Genomic DNA, 23,119 nt, shown 5'->3' with positions numbered 1-23,119 from the left:
TATGTATGCAAAAGCACAGGAGGAGCAGAGAGGGAGAGAGATTAAGCAGATTCCTCGCTGAGCATGGAGCCCGATGCAGGGCTTGATCCCAGGATCCTGAGATCATGACTTGAGCCAAAACCAAGAGTTAGACACTGAACTGATTGAGCCACCCAGGCATTGCCATTTTCTAGGTAGGGAAATTGAGGCATTTACTCTTTGGCTTAGTACTCCACTTCTGCAAACAGACCTTGAAAGTATACCATCACAAACATGCAATAGCATATGCCAAAATGTCCATCAGTACATCTATAAGCTGGGGTACAACACAGCTAAAAGTATTGACTTGGAGTCATCTTCCGAATATATTAAGAGAAAAATGCAAGGTACAGAAAAGTACATATAAATGCAACAAAAGAATGGAAACAAAGAAAATGTATGTGTTTATCTGTGTGTGTGTGTACTTCATAAAAAGAAACTCTGAGAAACCAAATCAGGGAATAGTAAAATGGTGACTGACCAAAAGCAGATGGCAACTTGGGTGGGGACAGGGTCACTTGTTAGTCCATCTTTTTGTATAGCTTTGATTTTTGAACTAAATAACTTTTTTACATGTTTTTTAAAAAGTTTAATCTCGAAGTACTAAATTAAAAACAAATTTAGACAAATAATCCTATGTATTAAATTATAATGAAAACACACTTAAAAGATAACCAAAAAACTAGGAACAGGTTATCTTAGAATGCAAAAGAATAAGAACGTGGGAAAAGGGTATCCGAGGGACAGAGAGGACAGTGATTCTCCTCACTGTTTACCTTTTCATATATTTATATTTCAAAAATATGTGAATGTAAATTAAGAGAAAATGTTACTATATATTCCACAGAGAAAACAATCACTTCAAGGGATCTTTGAATACATTCCTACTCCATTTAGTGGGATCTAGTTCGAAGACAAAAAAAACTGGGAAGGTGTCTTAAACTTCACTCAGTCTTATTGTTAGTTTAATCTACAGAAAATAAGAAGTTAAGACATGTGAACTTGGGACTCTGAATTGTTACTTTGAAACTTTTTTTTTTCTTTTAACATTACTGATCCAAACCTCAAGCAGTTATGTGTTAATGTCTTGAGGACACACAAGGTGAAAGAGAAAGGATGTACAAATAAAAAACTGTAGAAAGAATAAACCTATAATGTTAAATTTCAGTTGGAAATATCAGTATGAAGACATGACTTTGTTTACTATATTGATTACCTCTGTCCACAGAAAGAGTCCAAAGGCAATAATACCCCAAGAGCAATGTGTACCACTAGCTCCCAGATCTTGGGTTCTAATTACCATTCTCCACTAAAAAGAACCAAGAATCTTTGGAGAAATGGCTGATTTCAAAACTAGGAAAGCAGAAAAATAAAAAATGGCCTCATTTATCATGTACCAAAAAGAAGAAAGTACTCAAAAGTCCAAGAGGAGTTATCAAAATGACACTCAAGCCAGTTTGAAGGCGTTCTTACTAGCCAAATCTGAGGCAACTGGGAAAAAAAGGATTTTCATTAAAATACACCTGAATCGATAATGGCAATTCTGCCCTGCCCTAAAAAGATCAGAGATTAAGCAGGGTCCGTCAGATAGAAAGTGCTCCCAAGTTTATTGTCTTAAGTATACTCTTTCTCATACTGATGAGATTTTCTTTGATGGCCTCAATTTAGAAACTTCACCAACACGAAAATATGGGATTAATTTATAATGAGTGAACTTGTGACTATCCTCCAGGGTTGAGCTGGATCTCAAGAAGTCAAAGAAGTTTTACTTCTTTAGAGCAAGGACAAAAGTACTGCAGGCAAAGACCGCCGGTTTGGGATTTTCTCTTACTCTCACAAACAGTAGCAAAACAAAAAGGAATGCAGTCTCCATCTTTGGCTACACTAAGAGATATCTGAAACCTCAAACCACAGAAGATGTAGCAGAATTGCCAAGCACAGTGACATCCAAAGAGGGACATAGAAACCAATGCAGATAGTATCTCTGCAGCTATAATTTAAGGGGCAAAATCAAGTCAAGTATAATTTTCCAAAGTGAGGAACACACTGACACAGAAAACCAAAAGCTTTTGTTTGTAACATTAGGAACTGTCAGTGAAGCAGGACCTAGACACGGACTGGTTCCAATATCCAAGAATCAGTGATGTAGGGCTGAAGTAGGAACCACACATACAGATAAGCACCATGTGAAAAACAGATTGTGGTGAGGGGCACCTGGCTGGCTCAGTGGGTAGAGCACGTGACTCTTGATCTCAGGGTCATGAGTTTAAGCCTCACGTTAGGTGCAGAGTTTCCTTTAAAAAACAATAAAAAACAAACCCAAACAAATAAAAATAATAAAAATCTAGCATGTGGTGAGACCCAGGAAAGTCGGAAATTGCCATCTAGGCAGTCTATCTTCACTGGAGGAGGAAAGTATAGTGGAAAAAAAAAAAACCAAAAAAACACAAACACAGTATCCTAAGTCATTACGAAAATTTCCCCTAACTTGGTACACAGCCTAGCCTACAAGAACCAATTACAAATAGCTGATGCAGAGTAAGTTTAACTCCAATCAAAGATGAGTGCTCAGAAAGCAACCAGCACAAGATCTATTTTATGATGCTACAAGAAAAATGGTGGACAGAACAAGGGGAAGTTCACTAGAAACTCTTTCACTAAGCAGATGAAAATTGTACCATGAATGAGAAAAACTTAATGAGATAACTACTTCCATGAAATGAAAACACAAAGCAAAGATGTAAAAGCTTACAGGACATAATGACAAGACAACAGGAGACAAAATAAATAGGCACAGATCAAGAGAGAAACAAGAAAATATCCAGCTGGGTCAGGAATGAAGGCAAAACTAAAAGTAGAGCATGACAGACAATGCTGGAAATTCAGGAAGAAACAGAGAAGACTGTGAGAAAATTAAGCAGAATTAAAAAGGAAAAAGTTATTAAAGATTAGATAAGGAAGTCATGCAAAAAAAAGAGAAATCCAACAAGCACATTGTGTACCCCCTTACTAAAATAGAACAAAATGAACATATAAAGATACAATTCATAAATATAGTTTCATGCTGCAGATTAAAAAGGTACACCATGTTTCAGAACAAAATGATACATAATGGTCACTACAAAACACATGCCAGGTCACTGAAATTCAAAAATAAAGAATCTTAGGCAATCAGGCAAAAATATCAAGATCTTTTTAGGGGTTAAAAAAAAATTAGGCTGGCCTTAGACTTAGCCAGTTCTAGAAGGTAGAGGAAAAACAGTAATAAAGTACCTACAGAAAGAATAGAGAAACCAAAAGGATTATTAGCTAAACTACTGCTTAAGTATAATGATACCCATGCAAAATGATTTTAAACATGTGAAAACTCAAAATACTGGTCCTGTAAGTCCTTCTTGAAGATAAGTAACGGAAAATATATTTCATTCAATCAAGCAATGAACAACAAAAAATGATCAAAAAACTGGCAGAAAAAAAAAAACTGGCAGAAAGGATTACTCTATTTAACACAAAGAGTAAGATCACTTAACTTTTGGGGGGAACTTTCCTTTGTCTATGCCTTGAACCAATTTAATTATCATTGGTTTATCTGGTCTTTGAGTCTGGTAGAATTCAATGAAACTGTCTGGGCCTGGTGCTTTTCAGGAGATAAGACTTTGAAATTTTCTTCCATTTCTCCAATGAAAATTGGTCTATTTAAACTTTTTGGCTCCAGAATTCAAAGGGAGCTAGATATTAGAAATTTATCATTGTTATAGATTTAAGTAGAAAAATTATCTGGTCATTAGGAATTTTGTCTGTTGAACTAATATATTTCTAACGCCCAGAGTAATGACTAGCACTACGTTAAAAATAGATTTGACAAAATTCAACATCCGTTTTTTATTAAAAACTGAATACACTGGAAAAGATACTTTGATCACATGGTTAAAAAAAAACTTGTTTCACTGTATATACATTCATAACTTTTGAGTTTTCTCATACCATCTAAATATATGGAGATAACAAAATTAAAACAAATACATCTTATGTTGGGCTGTTGTATCTCTTTGTACCTCAGGCAATATACAGTGTCCTCATCTCACTGAAAAGGAGACTAAAGATCAGGAAAGTTGAGAAATGTGCCTAACATCACACAACTAGTGAATGATAGAGCTAATATAGTTAAATATAAGTCTTAGGTACACTTCTGCAGTCAAAAATTACTTCCTTCAGAGTTCTCTTCCAGACCCTCTTCTTACTCTATTCATTCCCCCTCAGAGACTCAGATACCTCAAAACTTTAACTAGAGCCCACAGGCTGATGGACTTTCCAAACCCATTATCTCTGGCAACGGCATCTCTTCAACCACCTGCTGACCCTTGATGGATAAACTCAGTATCCCAAAAGTCAACATTCTTTCTAAAATTTATTTTCTTCCCTTACTTCCTTTTTATTTACTTGGTCAAGGCAAAAAACAGGCAGGCATCTATACTCCCTCTTCCTTACCACTTGGTCCTGCCTCCAGCTGGCAATTCAAACTTATGGATGGTCTCTAGTCTGACGGCGTTAGGCTCCATGCCTACTACACCCCTTTTGTTCAGTGAATCACTTGTTATTTTGCCAAATGCACCACATAACCAAATGCCTGAAGCAAGAAAGACCTTCTGGCAAGACTCACATCCCACTGCACCTCCCAACTTTCGCAGCCTTACCACAGTATGGCTTGGGATCAGAAGGACAAACACCATTATGTCTTCATCCAATTTGGTCATTTCTAAGAAGTATCACAGATCACTCCTCATCAACCAGACGTTATCCCTGTATGGGTCTGTAGATCTCTTCCTTTTCAGACACCCAACCCTTCCAGTGCAGCCTCTGGACTTACATTTTACATTTAGCAAAATCCCCTACATCCTCAATTCTCTTCTCTAAATATATCCTTTACCTCCCTTTCCTAATGAATCTGGGTTCTCCTCTGAGAATACTCCTTCCCCCTCCAGCTCTCCCATCTGAGAGACATTTTTATCTCTCATAAACCTCTTCCCCATCTATACAGTCTTCCTAAAATTATCTCCTTCAGAACTCTTCCCTGGACTTCAAATTCATCTATTTACCAATCTCAGTGTCTCCACTAGGGCGCTCAGAAGTCAGTACAAGCTTCCAATGCCCAAAACCAGTCTCCTCCCACTGTTCCTCATCTCAAGTTACTGCAACTCCATCTTTCTAGCTACATAGGCCAACTAGCAGGGCCAGAATCCTGACTCTTCTTGTTCTTTCATTGCCCCTACATAATTCCTCTGAAATAAATCCTCAACCAACTTCAAAACTTTATTCTGAATCTAACCATGTCTTTCCATCTCCAGCAATGATCTCTTCTGGATTCCTGCATACCCTTTTAAACCATCTCTCCATTTCTAATTTTGCCTCTCCACAGCAGCCAGGCTGACCTAGCTAAAACTACAGATTATGACACAGCTACGCCCAAAACTCTACTTAAGCTTCCCATTGATTGCACCCCTGCAAAGTCTAAACCTACAGAGGGCTTCGTCAGCCCCTAAGTGATCTGAAGACCCTATTACCTCCTAAAATAATCTCTTGTTGCTCTCCATTCGCCCCTTGCTTCTTCTAATATATGGTAAACACACTCCTGTCTCAGGGCCTTTAAACGCTTATTGTTCCCACTGCTTAGAATGCTCTTATCCCACACAGCCACATGGCTCACTTCATTACATCTTTCACTTTTCTGCTCCAATCTATTGTTAACAACAGTCCTCCCAGATCACCTTACAGAAAACAGTAAGCCTATACTGCCAACCCTGTCACTCCAAATCTATCTAATTCTTCCCCAAAATAGTTTTCACCATCTAAAACTTTTTTTAGATTTATTTATTTATTTATTCATTCATGAGAGACACAGAAAGAGAGAAGCAGAGACATAGAGGGAGAAGCAGGCTCCTCACAGGAAGCCCGATGTGGGACTTGATCCCTGGACTCAGGATCACACCTTGAGCCAAAGGCAGATGCTCAACCACTGAGCCACCCAAGCATCCCAAAACTTTTATTTGTATGGCTCTAGCCCCTAAGAAAGGAAACTCTAAGAGGGCAGGAATTTCTGGTTGTTTACTGCTTTAACTCCAGCACCTAGAATACTACACATGGCTTATAAAAAGTACTCAATAAATATTTACTGAGCTAAATGAAAGGAAGGAAAGGAAAAGAATGGAAAAAGGGAAGAGGAGACCCTGATCTTCAAACCCCCAAATATACCTAAGTGCTGAATCAGTAGCATGTGCTGCGGTTGTAGTAATGACTGGAGACTGAGCTCTCGTGGCTGAGACAGTTGCTACCACAGCAGGTGGGATGGTATTAGAGGTGGTCACAGGTGGACGAGACTACCAAGAGAAGAGAAAAAAATACTTCATTTAAAACTAAAAGCAAAATAAAATACAGTAAGTCAAACACTTAAAGTATAATTTGAAACTTAAGCCTACAAACAACAATGTTTATGTCTGAATGAAAGTAAATTCTCAACATTCTGATTAAGGAATTCTCTTTTCATCCAACAAGCAGAATTACCATAAAATATCCTATTTTGGCTGGTTGCACTGTATAAATTCCTCCTTTCTAAAAAGGACTGGATGTAACATTTTGTCCTATTAATAGGAGTTGGGATCCAACCCTTCATTCTATGCCCACAGATTTGTTAGTTCTGATAGAGACACTTTAACACACAACCCAGCACTTTCCACATGGGACTATCAGTCGCTGGATGGAAATGCTGGCTCTCAGGCACTCTAAGTTAGCAAACACACAAAAAACAGCATTTGCCTGTGGAAGATTCAGGGTGCCCAGATGCTCTCTGGCTGTTTTCACATGGATATACTTCTCTTACCTTCCCCTATACTATATCTGTGTGTAAAATATTCACCAGACAAATGAGTTTCACCCTGGGCTTCATCTACTTGTCCACCATTGGTTCTTTTAATCATGTGAGCCCTCCTGAATAGTCCCTTTTTCACGCTGATACAGTTGAATTTGCAAATGCTGCCCATTCTGGATCTGCCTCTCACTTCCAGACTTTTTTACCTTCCGTGCCTACTGTTACAGTCTGTTGTCTCACAGGAGGATCATCATACTATCTTTAGTGAACTCCTTGTCCTGGTTCTTTCTCCCATCCTTTCTGTATACCATTTATACTCCAGGGGCTTAATGAATCTCCAAATGTGTTTTGTTAGCCAGCAAGGTCTCTTATTTTGTTTTAAATTGAAAACTCTAGGCTGGGCATGTACTACCCCATGTCCTACTCAGCAGCTTTCCTTATTGTCTTAGACCTAGCTGTTACCAGTCTGGCCCCCAAAGTATCTGAATTTTCATCTCCTATCTGTGATTCAGCTACATTAGTCTTTCAAGGATATTTCCCTAATTGTATGTTGCTGTGTTCAAAAAACTTGGTGGTTCTCTGCTGGGTACAAAATCAAATTCATACTCTGTATCTTAGAGCTCTGGATTTAGAGACATCACAATGTCACCTCATCATACACTACACCTCAGTAGTACTGAGGCCATAGATTTCCTTGAAAAAAAGGTTGAAAGACACACGGTCTTTTCCTTGAAAAGCATACACATGCATAAAAATGTGCACAAAATATGTAGAGGCTCATAAATCCTGATCTGAATGAAAACCTCTCAGTTTTGGCTCGCCTCTAGTAAACACTGTACATTCTGCCACCACAGTCTTCCTCACCACTGTTCAGTTTTGCTCCCTTTCACTGCCTCTCACTTCTCTGAATCCCTGTTACCACATCCATCCCAGAGAAAGCTTCCCTTACCACCACTCTTCTAAATCCCTATGGCTGATTACATCACACTGTATATAACTCAACCTTCTTGACATCTTGGATCAAAAGTCACTTAGGGTCAAAGGACTCTCCCATGCTCTAACAGAGTCAGGAATTCAGAGTAGGCACTTAATACTTGCTAGGTGACCACCCACAACCCAACATGCCTGGATTGGTTGGTGAATGATGTGCTGCACTGCTGGTTGAGCCGTAGCAGCATTTGGCAACTGGGAAGTCGGCCTCAGGACTGTGGTTACTTTAGAACTGGACATCACAGCAGCAGCAGCTGCACCTGGAAAAAATTTTTTTCATTAGTATGGCTTCTGGGCTCACAATTTACACAGGTCCAGTTATATGCTCTAGGGAAATAGTGTGAATAGTTTCTAGACCTCAGTATGTCAAGTAGTGTAGCTGAGGTGTTATATATATGCTTTCCTTCCCTTACATAGATAATGAGGAATATGTGCACTCAAGGGTTATGATTTGATAAAATTAATAACCTGTGCTGCTTCTTCAAGGACATTCTTAAACGAAACTGGATGCTGCTTTTTTTAACTGCAAGTATGTAGAAGCAAAGCACATTGAATAGCACAGTGTGGTGCCACTGCCTCCATTTAGGCCAAGGCTCCAGCACTGTAACCACTGGTGAGGGTCCACTGCCTTTGTATCGTCAGTGCGAAGTCAACATGGTACAACAGGCAAATGATGTCTCAGTATTTTCACAAAAGTAGTTTTGACCTAACACAGACACTCTTGTGAACTTCACTCTGAGAAAAACTGAATTATGTTATGACCAAGTAAACCTGGTTTTGTACTTATGAGCCTGATTTTCCCAAAGATGATTTTACAATCACCAATAGAAGGCTACAATTTCTGATCAAGTAGTTGAGAAAACTCATTCAGTTTAATATTTGACTACCTATTAGAACTTAATTGTAAGAATAAATTCATCTTACGGCTATGTTACTTGAGTAACTGTTATCAATAAACTTTAAGAATAATCCATGTTTGTATTTCTGACTAAGAAAGAAATTAATAATGAAGACCATTTTGGACTATCATAGCTTTGAGGAGTTCCTCATTATACAGGACAATCCTTAGACCATATTAAAATTTGAACTGCTTTAAGTTTACACATACCTTTAAGTTTACATACACACACAAACATACACGCACTTGTTGAAATACAACTATAATTCGCATACTAGACCATGCTCAAAATGTGTCTTATTTCTGTTGTCCTGTCACTTTAATAAGATGATTCTAGAAATATTTTTTGTTAATGGTAACAAAAATCTCTTACCAAACGTATATTTCACCATCACATTTTAACAATTTGTGCAGTCTTTACCTCGAGGTAAATGGGAAGCTCCGATGTGAAGAGGGGGACCAGGAGCATTGCTGCGGATAATAGACATCTGTACATTTGTGGTCATGATATGATGCAGGTTACTGGGATGCCCCTGCAAGAGACAGAACGTAATATTATTTTCATGTGCTTGGTTTTAGCCATTGATGCTTAGCCATTGCTTCTAGGTCAGCTGCCTCCAACTGTGGGTTGTTCCTTTTAGGCAGTGAGAATCCCAAGGGAAAGGATATACAACATATGCATGATGACCTATGCCAGCAGGCATGTAGTGACTGTGAGGGCCCTCCAACGCCTCAAGGCTAGCTGGCTAGCTTGTGTTAGGTCTCTAACAGATGGACACATATGACTGCCCACTTTGGGACACTCTCATCTTCAATATTAGTCTTTCACACTTGTTTTCTCTGCCTTGGCCAAAAGCTTATTTTTCCCTATTCTATTTCCTTTACATGCTACTGCATTCATCCATCCTTTATGCTATGCAGGACTTCTAAGTAAATGGCAATTAGCACCCAGCAGGTACTCCCCTATGAGTTCTTCAGCTCCCTGCTTAGATGTCCCCTCTCACATGTTCCCAGGACTGACACCATTCCCAGGTGGGGGTTCCGGTACTTCTGGAAGTACTCAGCAGTATGACAAAAGGAAGAAAACATAGTATGTCTTCTTGGAATACCAACTTTTTCTTGAAAACTTGAAGGGAAAGGTTTTAGATTCAGGTTTTTTTACTCAGTAATTCAAAATATTAAAAAAAATCATATACATATTGTGGAGTAGGAGAATTTCAGGAAAAAATTAAAGTTAAATCATGAAACTACAAAATAAGTGTTCATGACTGACAAGATGCTTGACGGAACCTGCTAGGCGCCCAGGATACACATTCATTCTCCTCAGAGAAAATTCTAGAGAAGCACTACTGCCATGAGGCTATTCTTAATCCCACAAAACTGGACTCTGAGCACTCAAGGACACAGACTATCTTATCTAGATTTTTATCTCACACCAAAGGCAGTGCCTCACACACAGCAGATGCTTCATACATACTAGCCAAATGACAAACACCACTGTGCAGTGCATGTTAGTTTTACTCCCTGTAAACAGCCTTCTCTCTCAAACCTACTATCTCCCCCTTGCAGAGATCAGTGACCATTTAATTTTTTACTTAGTACAGTGCCCAATGTACTGCTGGCATTCAATAAATAATGATCAACAGTTTGGCATCTCTGTTTGAAAATCAGCAAATTAAGAGGAAAAAAACCTGTTGTCCACTGATTGTTGCCACAGGAATGGCTGAAGCTTGAGGGATGCTACTCTCCATGGTAACGGTAACCTGCCCTGGAACCTTGGGGGGAAGTGACAAGGTAGAAGGTGGAGCAGGAGCAATGGGACGGCTAGGCATGGTGGGCTTCGGGGGCGGCTGCAAACAGAAAACCACACGAAACATATCAATAGCTTTTTATGAGTGATGCATTCATTCTATAGTTAAAAGTACACAAATCAAACCTGGAGAACACCAGGAGAGATCTAGAAGCCTTATATATTTTATCTCTTAGCATCACAGCTTTTCCATTGAAGTACCGGCATTTCCATTTTACAGATGAGGAAACATACAAAGCAAGGCTATGTCACCTGCTCAAAGCCACACAGACCGTAAAAATTGGAACTGGGACCAAGACCCAGATCGTATGGCTCACAGCCCACATTCTTTCTTCTATACAATTCTGCATCCTAAGTTTGGGTGGAAGTAAATAAAACTCCCAGTAACTGAAACATAGCTACGAAGTAAAATACAAGGCAATATTTTCGGATACCCCCGTATTACCAAGTTTTAAAACAAAATTTTGGAGAAGAGTGCCACTCCAAGATAAAATCTGAGTTAGCATGCCCATAACTTGAATAAAATCAATGTCAAAATAATGGACACTAGAAAAGATCCTGTGATGCCAACTGCCCAGCGGCACAAGACTAGGCACTGCAGAATAGCAGAGCTCTAAGTGACAGAGAAGAGCTATACTGGTGGGTCAAAAAGAAAACACTAAGATCCTGGATATGGCCTAAGACTTTGTGAAAACTGTCAGGAAGATTATTAGCCAGTCTTTTTAGCTGTGGTTTAATGTGAAATTTAAAACCTCTCCATTACCTTCATAAGTCCCTCCGAAAAGGAGAGTGGCACTGCTGGCGTCAGATGTGCTGGTGGGGCTGTCACTGTGACAGGTGTGCCCGATGCAACAGCATGGTGTGTAGACAACATCTGCACCTGTGGATAGGGCCTTACCACAACAGGCTCTTGCTTCTCTTCTCGGGACTGTAGGGAGCTGCTGGAACCCATGTGCTCCCTGGCAGTGACTTCAGCCTCTCGACTAGATTCATCATTGACTAGTAAGGACAGAAAGGGAGAAATAGCATGTCATATGGTTCCAATATTAATTAATATTAATGAATTACACAGCACGTACAAGAGTGGCATTGGCATACAGGTAAATTTCAGGGTTGATAAAGTGGCTATTTCTTTGTGAGATTTTCTTAAGGAGAATTTGGGCATTAGGTTCCCCAACAGATATCAAACCCAAGAGCCACACCCATGGAACACAGGCCTTTTTTTGGATATTGTAGCTTTTCCACTCCTATGAACAAAGGGCCTGATAACTATCTAAAATGAACTCAAACAGTTGAAAGAGCAATAAAAAATATGACACTTTCATTTAAGACATTTATTTAAAAAGTTATAAGAACCTAACATTAGGGATGGTTGGGTGGCTGAGCGGTTGAGCATCTGCCTTTGGCTCAGGGCATGATCCTGGGGTCCAAGATCAAGTCCTGCACTGAGTTCCTTGCAGGGAGCCTGCTTCTCCCTCTGCCTATGTCTCTGGCTCTCATGAATAAATAAAATCTTTAAAAAAAACCACAAAAAACCCCCTAACATTAAAATGATAATTTAAATATAATTTATTTTATTTTTTATTTTTTATTTTTTAAAAAGATGTTATTTATTTATTCATGAGAGACACACAGAGAGGCAGACACAGGCAGAAGGAAAAGCAGGCTCCCCACAGAGAGCCCAATGTGGGACTCGATCATGCCCTGAGCCAAAGGCAGAAGCTCAACCACTGAGCCACCCAGGCATCCCCCTAAATACAATTTTTTAAAAGACTTTATTTATTTACTTGTGAGAGAGATGGCACAAGTATGCATGAGAGGGAGAAGCAGATTCCCCACCGAGTGTAAACTCCAGGACCCTGGGGTCATGACCTGAGCCAAAGTCAGACAGTTAACCAACTGAGCCACCTAGGTGCCTTTAAATATAATTCTTAAGTCCAAGAACATGTAGGTTTTCAAAACAAATGTCCTACAAAGCCAACATGGAAATATCCATCATTATTACAATGTACACAGCCTTTGACACTCAACAATTCCACTTACAGGAATATATCCTATAGATATATGGCATATGTGTAAAATGACTTGCGTACAAGATTATTTGTTTCACCATTTTTATTCCTGTAAAGGAAGTTTTAAAACCTACATGTCTATCAACAGGAGACTTGCTATCTATATAAATTATGTTATACTCCCATAACAGACCACCATGCAACTTATAAGAATAGAACAGGGAAGCTTTTTAGGTATCTCATGACAGTGAGCATTATGCAAAAATATCTAAGAATATATACATGAAAAAACCAAGGTACAAAATAGTGAAAAAGTAATGAAATACACACAAACATGTATGTGTTTATTTTCTTATGTAGAAACATAACTCCCAAAGCATCTTGATTTTTTGATGGGAAAGAAAGTGGATTCTAACAGGGATAAGAGATACTTTTCACTGTACATTTTTCTTTTTAAGATTTTATTTACTTATTCATGAGAGACACAGAGAGAGAGAGCAAGAGAGGCAGAGACACATGCAGGGAGCCTGATGTGGGACTTGATCCCAGGACTCCAGGATCACGCCCTGGGGTGAAGGCAGGCACTAAACTGCTGAGCCACCCAGGGATCCCAACACTGTACACTTTCTTTGGGAATTCTGGACCATGAGAACATGTTACCTATTTAAAATCTAAGTTAAAAAATCAAGGACCTAATTTAATGAAACAGTTTGTGAAAGTATTATCTCATACTTGTCTATCATTTCCCCAAAATAATATTAACAATTTTCTAAACATAGAGATTATACTTACATAAAAAGTTCAAGAATCCATAAAACTGAAGAAAATAAACCTGCTCCCGAAGTCTATTCCCCAAAGGCACCAAGAGTTAGTTAGTATGTTGATAAAGCCTTCAGTTATTTCTCACCTCTTTAATTTTGGGTGGGTTTTATTTATATAGCTTTTCATTGAACTATAATTTTCATAAAGTGCACAAATGTTAATTGTACAGCTCAATGGACTTACACAAACTGAATATACCTAAGTAACCAACACCCAGCTTAAGATGCAAAACATTCCCCAGAAGCCTTCTGTTTTGCTGGATTCCAAGGGTACTCACTATCCTAACTCCTAGCACCACAGATAACTATTATTTATTTTTGAACTTTATATAAATAGACTCATAGCAACGTACCCTTTTGTATCTTGCTTCTTTCACTAATAGGTATGAGATCCATGTATGTCACTGCATGAGCTGCAGATTTTTCAATGTCAGTAACAGCAGGTCATTGTGGGAATCAATCACAAATTACCCATTTTACTATTGATAGGCATTACAATAGTTTTTAGTTTTTTGCTTTATGTGAATAGTAGTGCTAGTAATATTCCCATATAGTCTTTTGATGAACTATTTACCATTTCTATTGGATAAACACCCAGAACTGAAACTGCTGAGTAATACTGAATATACACCACATCATTAAAAAAAAAATGCTAATTGAAATTCCATTGCATAGATATAATGTAGTTTTGTTTTGTTTTAAAGTATGCCCCCAAGCCCAGCGTGGAGCCTAGCTCGTAGCTTGAACTCATGACTGGAGATCAAGACCTGAGGTAAGATCAATAGACAGATGCTTAATCAATTAAGCCACCCACGTACCCCAACTATAGCTTTTTAAAGCATTATCACTGATGGGTTTTTAGGTTATTTCCAATTTTTTTGCTAGTATCAACAACTCTGGGATAAAAATCCATATGTACTTTGAGCTCTTGTTCAATGATTTCCTTAGGAACAAAATTTCTGAAAGTACATGTGCTGAACGAAAAGACTGACGTATATCTTACATTTTGTTATATACTGATTTTTCTCCCTAGTCATTCAGATTTTTTTTTTAATTTTGATTTTTAAAACCACTTTATGGGTTACAGGTATTAAGAAGGGCATTTGTGAGGAGCACTAGTTGTTATATTTAAGTGATGAATCACTAAATTGTACACCTGAAACCAGTATTACCTGATATGTTAACTAACTAGAATTTAAAAAAAAAAACTTGGAATCAAAACAAACAAAACTACTTTACTGATACACAATTTACATACAATAAAATGGCTATTCTAAGAGTGGAGAGTTCAACAAGAGTATTTTTAACTTTCTTACCAACAACCTAAGAGCAGACTGGTTGGGTCAAACCAATTAATTAACCACTTCCAAAGTGTTCTATCATGTTATATTCCCATCAACCAGTGTATTAGTGTTCTAGCAGCTCTTCATCCTCACAATTCTTGATACACAGATATTCTAGTGGGTATATAGTGGGTCTCTCATTGTGGTTTTAATTAGAATTTCCATGATGACTAGTGATGTTGAAATTCTTTAATAGGATCACAGGCCATTCATATATACATATCTTCCTTTGTGAAGTGTGTTTGTCTTTTGTCCATTTTTTTAGTCCATCAGCTTTACTGAGGTACAAGTTACATAAAAATCCACTAACCCTTTATACACAATTACATAAAATTCATAAAAGTAAACAGTACTACGGGGCTCTTGTGTGGCTCAGTCAGTTAAGCACCGGACTCTTGATTTCAGTTCAGGTCATTGATCTAAGGGTCGTGAGATCATGCCCTGTATCAGACTCCATGCTGGGTATGGAGTCTCCTCTCCCTCTGACCCTACCCGCTCTCTAAAAAAAAACTATACAGAACTATAATCACAATACAGTACAATCATAATACAAAACATTTTCCATTATTCTCATTCATACCCCTTTGCAGGCAATTCCTTCCCTCCTCCCACCCTCCTATCCCTTAAAAACCATTCATCTGCTTTCTAAGACTATAGCTTTGTGTTTTCTGGAATTTCATACAAACAGAATCATACAATATGTGGTCCTTTGTTTTTTTAAAGATTTACTTATTTTTTATTTTATTTTTTTTTAATTTTTATTAATTTATGATAGTCACACACAGAGAGAGTGGCAGAGACACAGGCAGAGGGAGAAGCAGGCTCCATGCACTGGGAGCCCGACGTGGGATTCGATCCTGGGTCTCCAGGATCGCGCCCCAGGCCAAAGGCAGGCGCCAACCCGCTGCGCCACCCAGGGATCCCAAGATTTACTTATTTATCTGAGAGAGAGAGAGAAAGAGAGAGAAAATCCTAAGCAGATTCTTTGCTTAGCTCAAGGTGGGGCTTGATCCCAAGACCCTGAGACCACCATTTATGCTAGAACCAAGAGTTGGACGCTCAGCTAACTGAGCCACTCAAGCACCAGAGCACAATATGTGGTCCTTCATGTCTGTTTCCTTCTCTTAGTACAGTTGACTCTTGAACAATGTCGGTTTCAATTACATGGCTCCACTCATATGTGGATTTTTTTTGGATAAATACAGTACCTTGCTATAAACTGTTTTTTTTATGCTTTTCTTAAATTCTTTTCTCTGGCTTATTATAAAAATATAGCATATAATACAGATAAAAATATAAATATGGATTGTTTATCAGTAAGGCTTCTATTCAACAGTAGGCTATTAGTAGTTAAGTTTCTGGGGAGTCAAAGTTATACTCAAATTCCTGACTGCAAAGAGGGTCAGTGACCTCAACCCCCGGGTTATTCAAGGGTTAACTGTATTAATATTTCTGAGTTTCATCTATGTTGCTCTATATGCTAGCAGTTTCTTTTTAATGTTGAATTGTATTCCACTGTACATATAAACCAAACTTAAGTCACCAGCTAATAATCCCTGGGTTGTTTCCAGGAATTATTGAACACTGAAGTATGGGTCTTTGGACATATTTATCTTGGGTAAATATCTAGGAACAAGTTGCTGGGTTGTATGGTTAAGTTTATATTTAACTTTATAAGATACTGCCAAATCCTTTCCCAAAGTGTCTAGGTTATCTGGCATTCCCATCAACAATGTATGAATTCTACTTGCTCCACAAACACATCAAACTTGGTATTGTTGGTCTTTTAATTTTAGTCATTCTACTGGATGTGTACTATTTTGTGGTTTTAATTTGCATTGATCTGAAGACTAATATTACTAAGTATCTCATATGTGCTTACTGGACATTGATAGCATCTTTGGTGATGTGTCTATTCAAATATTTTGCCCATTAAAAAAAAAAAATCAGGGACGCCTGGGTGGCTCAGTGGTTAAACATCTGCCTTTGGCTCAGGGTATAATCCCAGAGTCCTGGGATCAAGTCCTGCATTGGGCTCCCTGTACGGAGCCTGCTTCTCCCTCTGCCTGTGTCTCTGCCTTTCCCTCCGTGTCTCTCATGAATAAATGAATGAAATCTTTAAAAAAAAAAAAAAAAATCAGGTTGTCTTACATAGCAAAAGCTACTGAGTTATAAGAGTTCTTTGTATATTCAGGATATAAATCCTCTGCAGATATATTTATTGCAGCCATCTTCTCAATTTGTGGCTTGCCTTTTTATTTTGTTAATAGTGTCTTCTGAAGAGTAGATATTTTGAATTTTGATAATGTATAATATACCTGTTGCTCTTGTAATTAGTATTAATCAGTGTTTTTTGAAACCTAAAGAATTTTTGCTCACCCCAAAGTCATAAGCAATTACCATATTTTCTTTTAGAAACTTTAAGTTTTACATTTAGAGATACACTGTGACGTAATTCTTGTGTATGGCAAAAGTAAAGGTCAAGGTTCATTTTTTCCATATGGATACGGTTTTGTTGAAAAGACTATCATTTCCCTATTGAATTACCTATGTATTTTTGTCAAAAATCAAACGACCATTATGTGTGGGTCTATTCCTGGATCCTCCATTTTCAATGGTCTGTATCTCTATCTTTATGCCAATATCATACTGTCTTGATTAGCATAGCTCTATAGCAAGTCTTGAAATAAGGTAGTAGAGTCCTCCAACTTTATTTTCTTTTTTAGGGGTCAAAATTACTTTGGCTATTGTTGGTCCTTCAATTTCCACATAAATATAAATTCAGACTGACAATTTTTACAAAAGAACAGGATAGGATTTTGATTAGAATTTTTTTCAATCTACAGATCCCGTTGGGTAGAACAAGTATATTAAAAATACTGAGTGTTTCAATAGATGAACATGACTGGGCACCTCATTTATCTAGGTTTTTCATTGTCCTCAGTCACATTTTTCAGTTTTCTAATCCCAAGTCCTATATAATACATTTTGTTAAATTTATCCTTGAGTGTTTTGTGGGGCTTTTTTTGGATGCTATTACAAATGATATTTAAAAATTTCACTGTTCATTGCTAGTACTAAAAATATAATTGGTTTTTATACGTTGAACTTTTTTCCTGCAACCTTTACTGATTTCACTTACTAGTTCTAACACCTTTTTAAATATATGATCTTTATATAAGATCATACTGTGAACCTTCCGTGTTGTCCAAACAGATTTTCTTCTGATTAAATCTTTAAGGGAAACGGACAATTTCATAACTTTCCCCCAAATCTATCTGTCCGGGAAGACTGTGATTTTTGACAATTTCAGTACGATATAATGTACTGGCTATCTCCTGTTAAGCTCTTTTTAGAATCATTTAGGACCAAAAGAATCTTGAAAGAATAGTTAAGAAAACTTGCAATCCATACTTCTGAACTTTTTTTTTTTTAAGATTTTATGGATTTATTCATGAGACACACAGAGAAAGAGGCAAAGACATAGGCAGAGACATAAGCAGGACTCGATCCCAGGAACATGAACTGAGCTACAGGCGTAGACAGTCAACCACTGAGCTACCCAAGTACCCCCATACTTCTGAACTTTGAACATATATTTAAAATCCTGATATGCTTCAGATCTCATATTAGTTCTTCTGATAAAAGCAATAGAAAATACAGAAAAATATTTAACTCCTTATGGAAAACTTGTTTTCTTTCTGAGAATCACTGAAGGAAAAAACATACACCCTATTTAAAAGTGTCAAATTATAGGCAATTTTGGTCTAAGTCAATGATATCCCTCTCAACAAAATCTGAGGGCAATTATTGCTCATTGACACCATTTTTAATAAGTAGCAAAATTCTCTGCAAATAAACATTCAAAAATATTCTTTTGAACTACTCTCCTTGGGGCAGCCCAGGTGGCTCAGTGCTTTAGCGCGGCCTTCAGCCCAGGGCCTGATCCTGGAGACCTGGGATCGAGTCCCCCATCGGGCTCCCTGCAAGGAGCCTGCTTCTCCCTCTGCCTGTCTCTGCCTCTCTCTCTCTCTCTCTCTGTCTCATGAATAAATAAAATCTTAAAAAAAATAAACTATTCTCCTTGAAATTATTCTATGAACTTATACCAAAGACAAAATATTGTCAAAAATATTTGTTAAGGAGCAAAGAAGTTTAAGTAGTTCTATAAGGACTTGCTGGCTACTACTTTGTACCCTACAATGTAGCAAGTATAGTACATACAAAGGTACACAAGGTTCTAGGTTCCAGAACATGGTTCCAGCCTTCATTCTAGGCGGTCCTATCCCTGACTCTTGTGGTCTAGTCAGCAAAGACCTCTTAAAGAATATGATATCTGAGACGAAACCTCAAGGAATGACAGGAATTTATAAAATAAGTGAGTGTAAGAAGGAAGGAGACTGTGGCAAAAGGAACAGAATATATAAAGTCTACAGGTCAAAAATATTGGGAACGTTTTCTCATTTATTTAGAAAATGACTAGTTACTATTAAGCAGGAGACATAAAGTAGCTTAAAATTACTTCAAGTCCTAAGAGAACTAAGATAAATTTGTTACAAAAACTAAGTTGGAGGAGGGATAATGAGGCTGAAGCACCAGACAAAGGTCCATAGCTCACATATAAGAGCCAGAGAGTGAGAGTGAGAGAGGGAGCAATAAAGATGATGCCTGTGTTCCTGGTTTGAACAATGAGCCCACAGTGGTACTTTACTTAGCAATGTCATCTTTTTATTTGATGTAGAGAGAAAAAAAAGACTACTTGATGGAGTACCTCAACTTCAGCCCTGTTAACTGGATTAGATAGTTTGTTGTAGGGGACTGTCCTGGCCATTTTGGATGTTTAGCAGCATCCTTGGCCTTTAAATATCAGATGCCAACAGCACCCCCTAGTTGTGACAACCAAAAACGTATCCACACATTGCCAAATACTCCCTGGACTGCAAAATCATCCCTGCTGAGGACCACTGATCTTTAGCATTCAAAGGGCATACAACTAAAAGCTAAATGTGTATATGTGTATATATTCAGTTGACCCTTGAACAATGAGGAGGTTAGGGGTGATGACCATACCTACAGTCGAAAATCTGCATATAACTTTTGACTTGCTAAGAGCTTAACTAATAACCTACTGCTGACTGGAAACCTTGCCTATAACACTCGATTAACATGTATTTTGTATATTATATATTATATTCTTATAATAACAGAGAAAATATTAAAATCATAAGAAAGGCAAAATACATTTGAAGTGCTGTATTACCTTTATTAGAAAATATCCACATGGACAGCCCGGGTGGCTCAGTGGTTTAGTGTTGCCCTCAGCCCAGGGTGTGATCCTGGAGACCCGGGATCGAGTCCCACATCGGGTTCCCTGCATGAAGCCTGCTTCTCCCCCTGCCTGTCTCTCTGCCTCTCTCTCTCTCTGTGCCTCTCATAAATAAATAAATACAATCTTTAAAAAAAAAAAAAAGAAAATATCCACACATAATGGACTTGTACAGTTCAAACCTGTGTTTTTCAAGGGCTCATTGTACTTTTTTTTAAAACCTTCTTTCCTAGCTCATAGTCTCCTAAAAGGCAAGAATTATGCCTAACACACCTTTGGACTCCCTCATGGCACTATTACACCTCTTGGCCTTAAAGACCACATTAATGTAGTTCTTGTAGGCATGCTTTGTTCTAAGTTTCACATATACTCCAGTACATGTGAAAGGATTAAAAAAGAATTTTTATTTTTTATTTTTTAATTTATTTTATTAAAAAAAAAAAGAATTTTTAAAAACCTTGTTTGTTTATTCATTTTTAAGGCAGGGGGTGGGGCAGGGGAGAGAGAGGGAGAATCTTAAGTAGGCTTGATGCCCAGCACAGAGACTGAGGTGGGGCTCAATCTCACAACCCTGAGATCATGACTTTAGCTGAAATCAAGAGTCAGATGGTTAATCAACTGAGCCGCCCAGGCGCCTCCAAAAACCTTGTTTAAACTAGAATTGTAATATATCCTTTCTTCAAATTCAATAACCTAGTATTTCCTAAAACCCCACAAGGCATTTGCTAATTTTTAAATTTAAAAACCTGCAATATTCTTAAAGAAGCAATATAGAGGAATATCACATATCTCACCTGTGGCAGCTGGGTTTATCAATCCTGCAGAACCACTGTTTGCAATCTGTGAAGGAGCCTGGCTTAGCCCAGTGGAAGGGGTTCCTAATCGAGGAAACTGTTGAGAACTCATTTCCACCTGCAGTGCATACAGTCATATGGTTATTACTAAATTCTCACACTAGAATCAATGATGAGAAATTAAAGCATCTCCAATACCTATGCTGTCCCTCAGAAAAGCAAATGCAGCATCATTCACCTACAGCAATTACTTGTGATCAACATATGTAGCAGAAATGGTCTAAATTCTGTAAGTGTTTAAGGGACACGGGTTCGAGTGATAGTAAAATCATCTGTGTGGTGTTGAGGGAACTATGACACTCCGTAAATACTTACGGATTGCCACTCTAAAAAATCAACACTGAATCCTGTACGACAGCTATATGACAGGTATTAGCACAACACGCTGTGTATCCCATACACAGATTTACGGAGAACGGCATGTTCCTTTGGAATACTGAAGCTCACACCAAGGCGAACACAACTGTCAGCAGTATGTCAAAGGAGATACCCGAGGGGAGATGCCCTGTTCTAAGAAATCAGAAATCTTACTTGCCTCAAGACCTAATCCAAAAGGAACTCTGAAATGCTTTTCCGCACAGGCCTCCCTTTACAGATTTCCTCCCTTCTCTCACAGACCCCCTGCCCCCACCGAGCCGGAGGGACCAGAGACCTTCGCCACTTTCTCTAAAGGCGACCCCCACTTCTTCCTCAGCAGCCACGCTCTCCGACATTCCCAATTCGCACACAACCCCACCCCCACCCCGAAGCCCACCGCTGAGATCGCAGAACACGGGTTTGCAGAGACACCCCGGGTGTCAGAGACTCTGTCCTGGCGGGGGGGAGGACGGCGTTCTGGGGAGCCCCAGCACAAGCGGCGTGCCTCTTTACCTGCAGCCACCGCCCGCCGCCCGCACCTCCCGCTTCCATCTCGCCGGGCTGGGGATGCCGCGGGGGGCCCATCTTGGTAACAGAGCTGGACCCCCGGTTCGCGGAGAGGGCTCCTGCCCAAGCGCGCCTTGGGCCCGCCGCTGTCCAGCCCCGCCGGCCCCGCGCACCCCCGCCACCCCGCCACCGCTGGGATCCAGCCTTCTTCCCCCGAGCCTGCCCCTACCTCCCCCGCCCGCCCATTGGCCCCACACCGGGCGCGTCACTCGTGGGACCGCACCAATCCGCGGAGGCCTGCGCGCTCTGATCCCGCCCCTCCCTCCCGCCGACTCCCAGCCAATCACGCGCGAGCCTCGCCGGGGCAGCCCGAACCCCTCGAGGCCGAGCCAATGGCAGAGGAAGACCAGCGCTCCCGGAGAGGGGGGCGGGGAAGCAGGAGGCCCCGCCTCGGCCGGGGTCTGAAAGCGGCGGGCGCAGGGCCCGGATGTGGAGAGTCACTTTAAACTGCTCCAGGAGCCAAACTCCCTGGGCCGCCCGCCCGCCGGCGCTTCCCCGACCGCTCCACTTACCCGCCAGGGCCCACGCCCGCCACGCCCCCAAGCCCGAAACAGCCCACCCCTCCCGGAGCCTCTCCCTTCCGCGCCGCAGGACACCAGGCTCCTGCCGCCGGCCCAACCGCCGTGCTCAGCTCGTGAAAGAGCCTCGGTCTGAGCTGCAGGAGCCGAAGCACCGCTGCCCTTCCCCAGGGACGCACAGAGGGACGGACGCTGCAGCCCGGCTCGGCCGCCCCGCCCCCTCGTCTCCTCCCCTCTCCTCCCCTCCCGGGCGCCCGTCCCGCCATTACCTGGGTGCTGCGCCGAGGGGCCGTCGCGCCACCTCGAGCTCGCTCCCGTGCGCTCTCCGCCTGTGGGGCCGACGTCCTCGGGCTCCGGACCAGCCGCCGCAGCCGGGGCGCTAGCACTCTGTCCCCCACCCCTCAGCCCAGCGCCGCTGCTTCCGCCGCCGTAACGAGCCTCTCACCTATTGGCTGGGTCAGGCCCCGCCCCCCTCTGGGGAAGCCAGTCACCGCTCAGTGTGAGCGGGAGATCGGACGGGCCTGCCCATTGGGCCCGCGGGGGCCTCTGGGAAATGTAGTCTCTGGGGCCAGGAGGGCGGGCCTGGGCGGGATCTGCAGGCGACCCGGCCGGTGCAACACACCCCTTTGCTGCTCGGAGTGGGTTTTCTGCCTTTTTTCTTTGCCTAGTAAAGAGGTAGCGGATCCCACCCTTTTCCTCCACTGATGGCACTAGATTTCATTTTCCCAAGGGAGGTGCGGCAC

General features: G+C 40.3%; 1 protein-coding gene across 6 annotated transcripts in view; it reads right to left on the bottom strand.

Moving 5' to 3' along the window:
- Positions 1 to 22,765, bottom strand: part of SAP130 (Sin3A associated protein 130) — an 83,148-nt gene extending 60,383 nt beyond the window's left edge. For 3 of the 6 annotated variants that reach the window (XM_072788693.1, XM_072788694.1, XM_072788695.1), the window contains exons 1-7: positions 21,805 to 21,967; positions 20,875 to 20,992; positions 11,342 to 11,577; positions 10,460 to 10,618; positions 9,190 to 9,301; positions 8,006 to 8,130; positions 6,268 to 6,392 (exon numbers count right to left, since the gene is read on the bottom strand). In XM_072788693.1, coding sequence (XP_072644794.1) covers positions 6,268 to 6,392; positions 8,006 to 8,130; positions 9,190 to 9,301; positions 10,460 to 10,618; positions 11,342 to 11,577; positions 20,875 to 20,992; positions 21,805 to 21,876 — 947 coding nt within the window. In that variant the 5' untranslated portion in view covers positions 21,877 to 21,967. Of the gene's footprint in view, positions 1 to 6,267; positions 6,393 to 8,005; positions 8,131 to 9,189; positions 9,302 to 10,459; positions 10,619 to 11,341; positions 11,578 to 20,874; positions 20,993 to 21,804; positions 21,968 to 22,645 lie in introns of those variants that run through there. The other 3 variants (XM_072788698.1, XM_072788696.1, XM_072788697.1) reach the window with 3 other exon arrangements.
- Positions 22,766 to 23,119: the final 354 nt, after the last annotated feature.

Source organism: Canis lupus, chromosome 20 (assembly GCF_048164855.1).
Source record: "Canis lupus baileyi chromosome 20, mCanLup2.hap1, whole genome shotgun sequence".
Lineage (NCBI taxonomy): Eukaryota > Metazoa > Chordata > Mammalia > Carnivora > Canidae > Canis > Canis lupus.
Note: the sequence above shows the minus strand (reverse complement) of the source record. Positions and strands in the feature narration are given on the sequence as shown.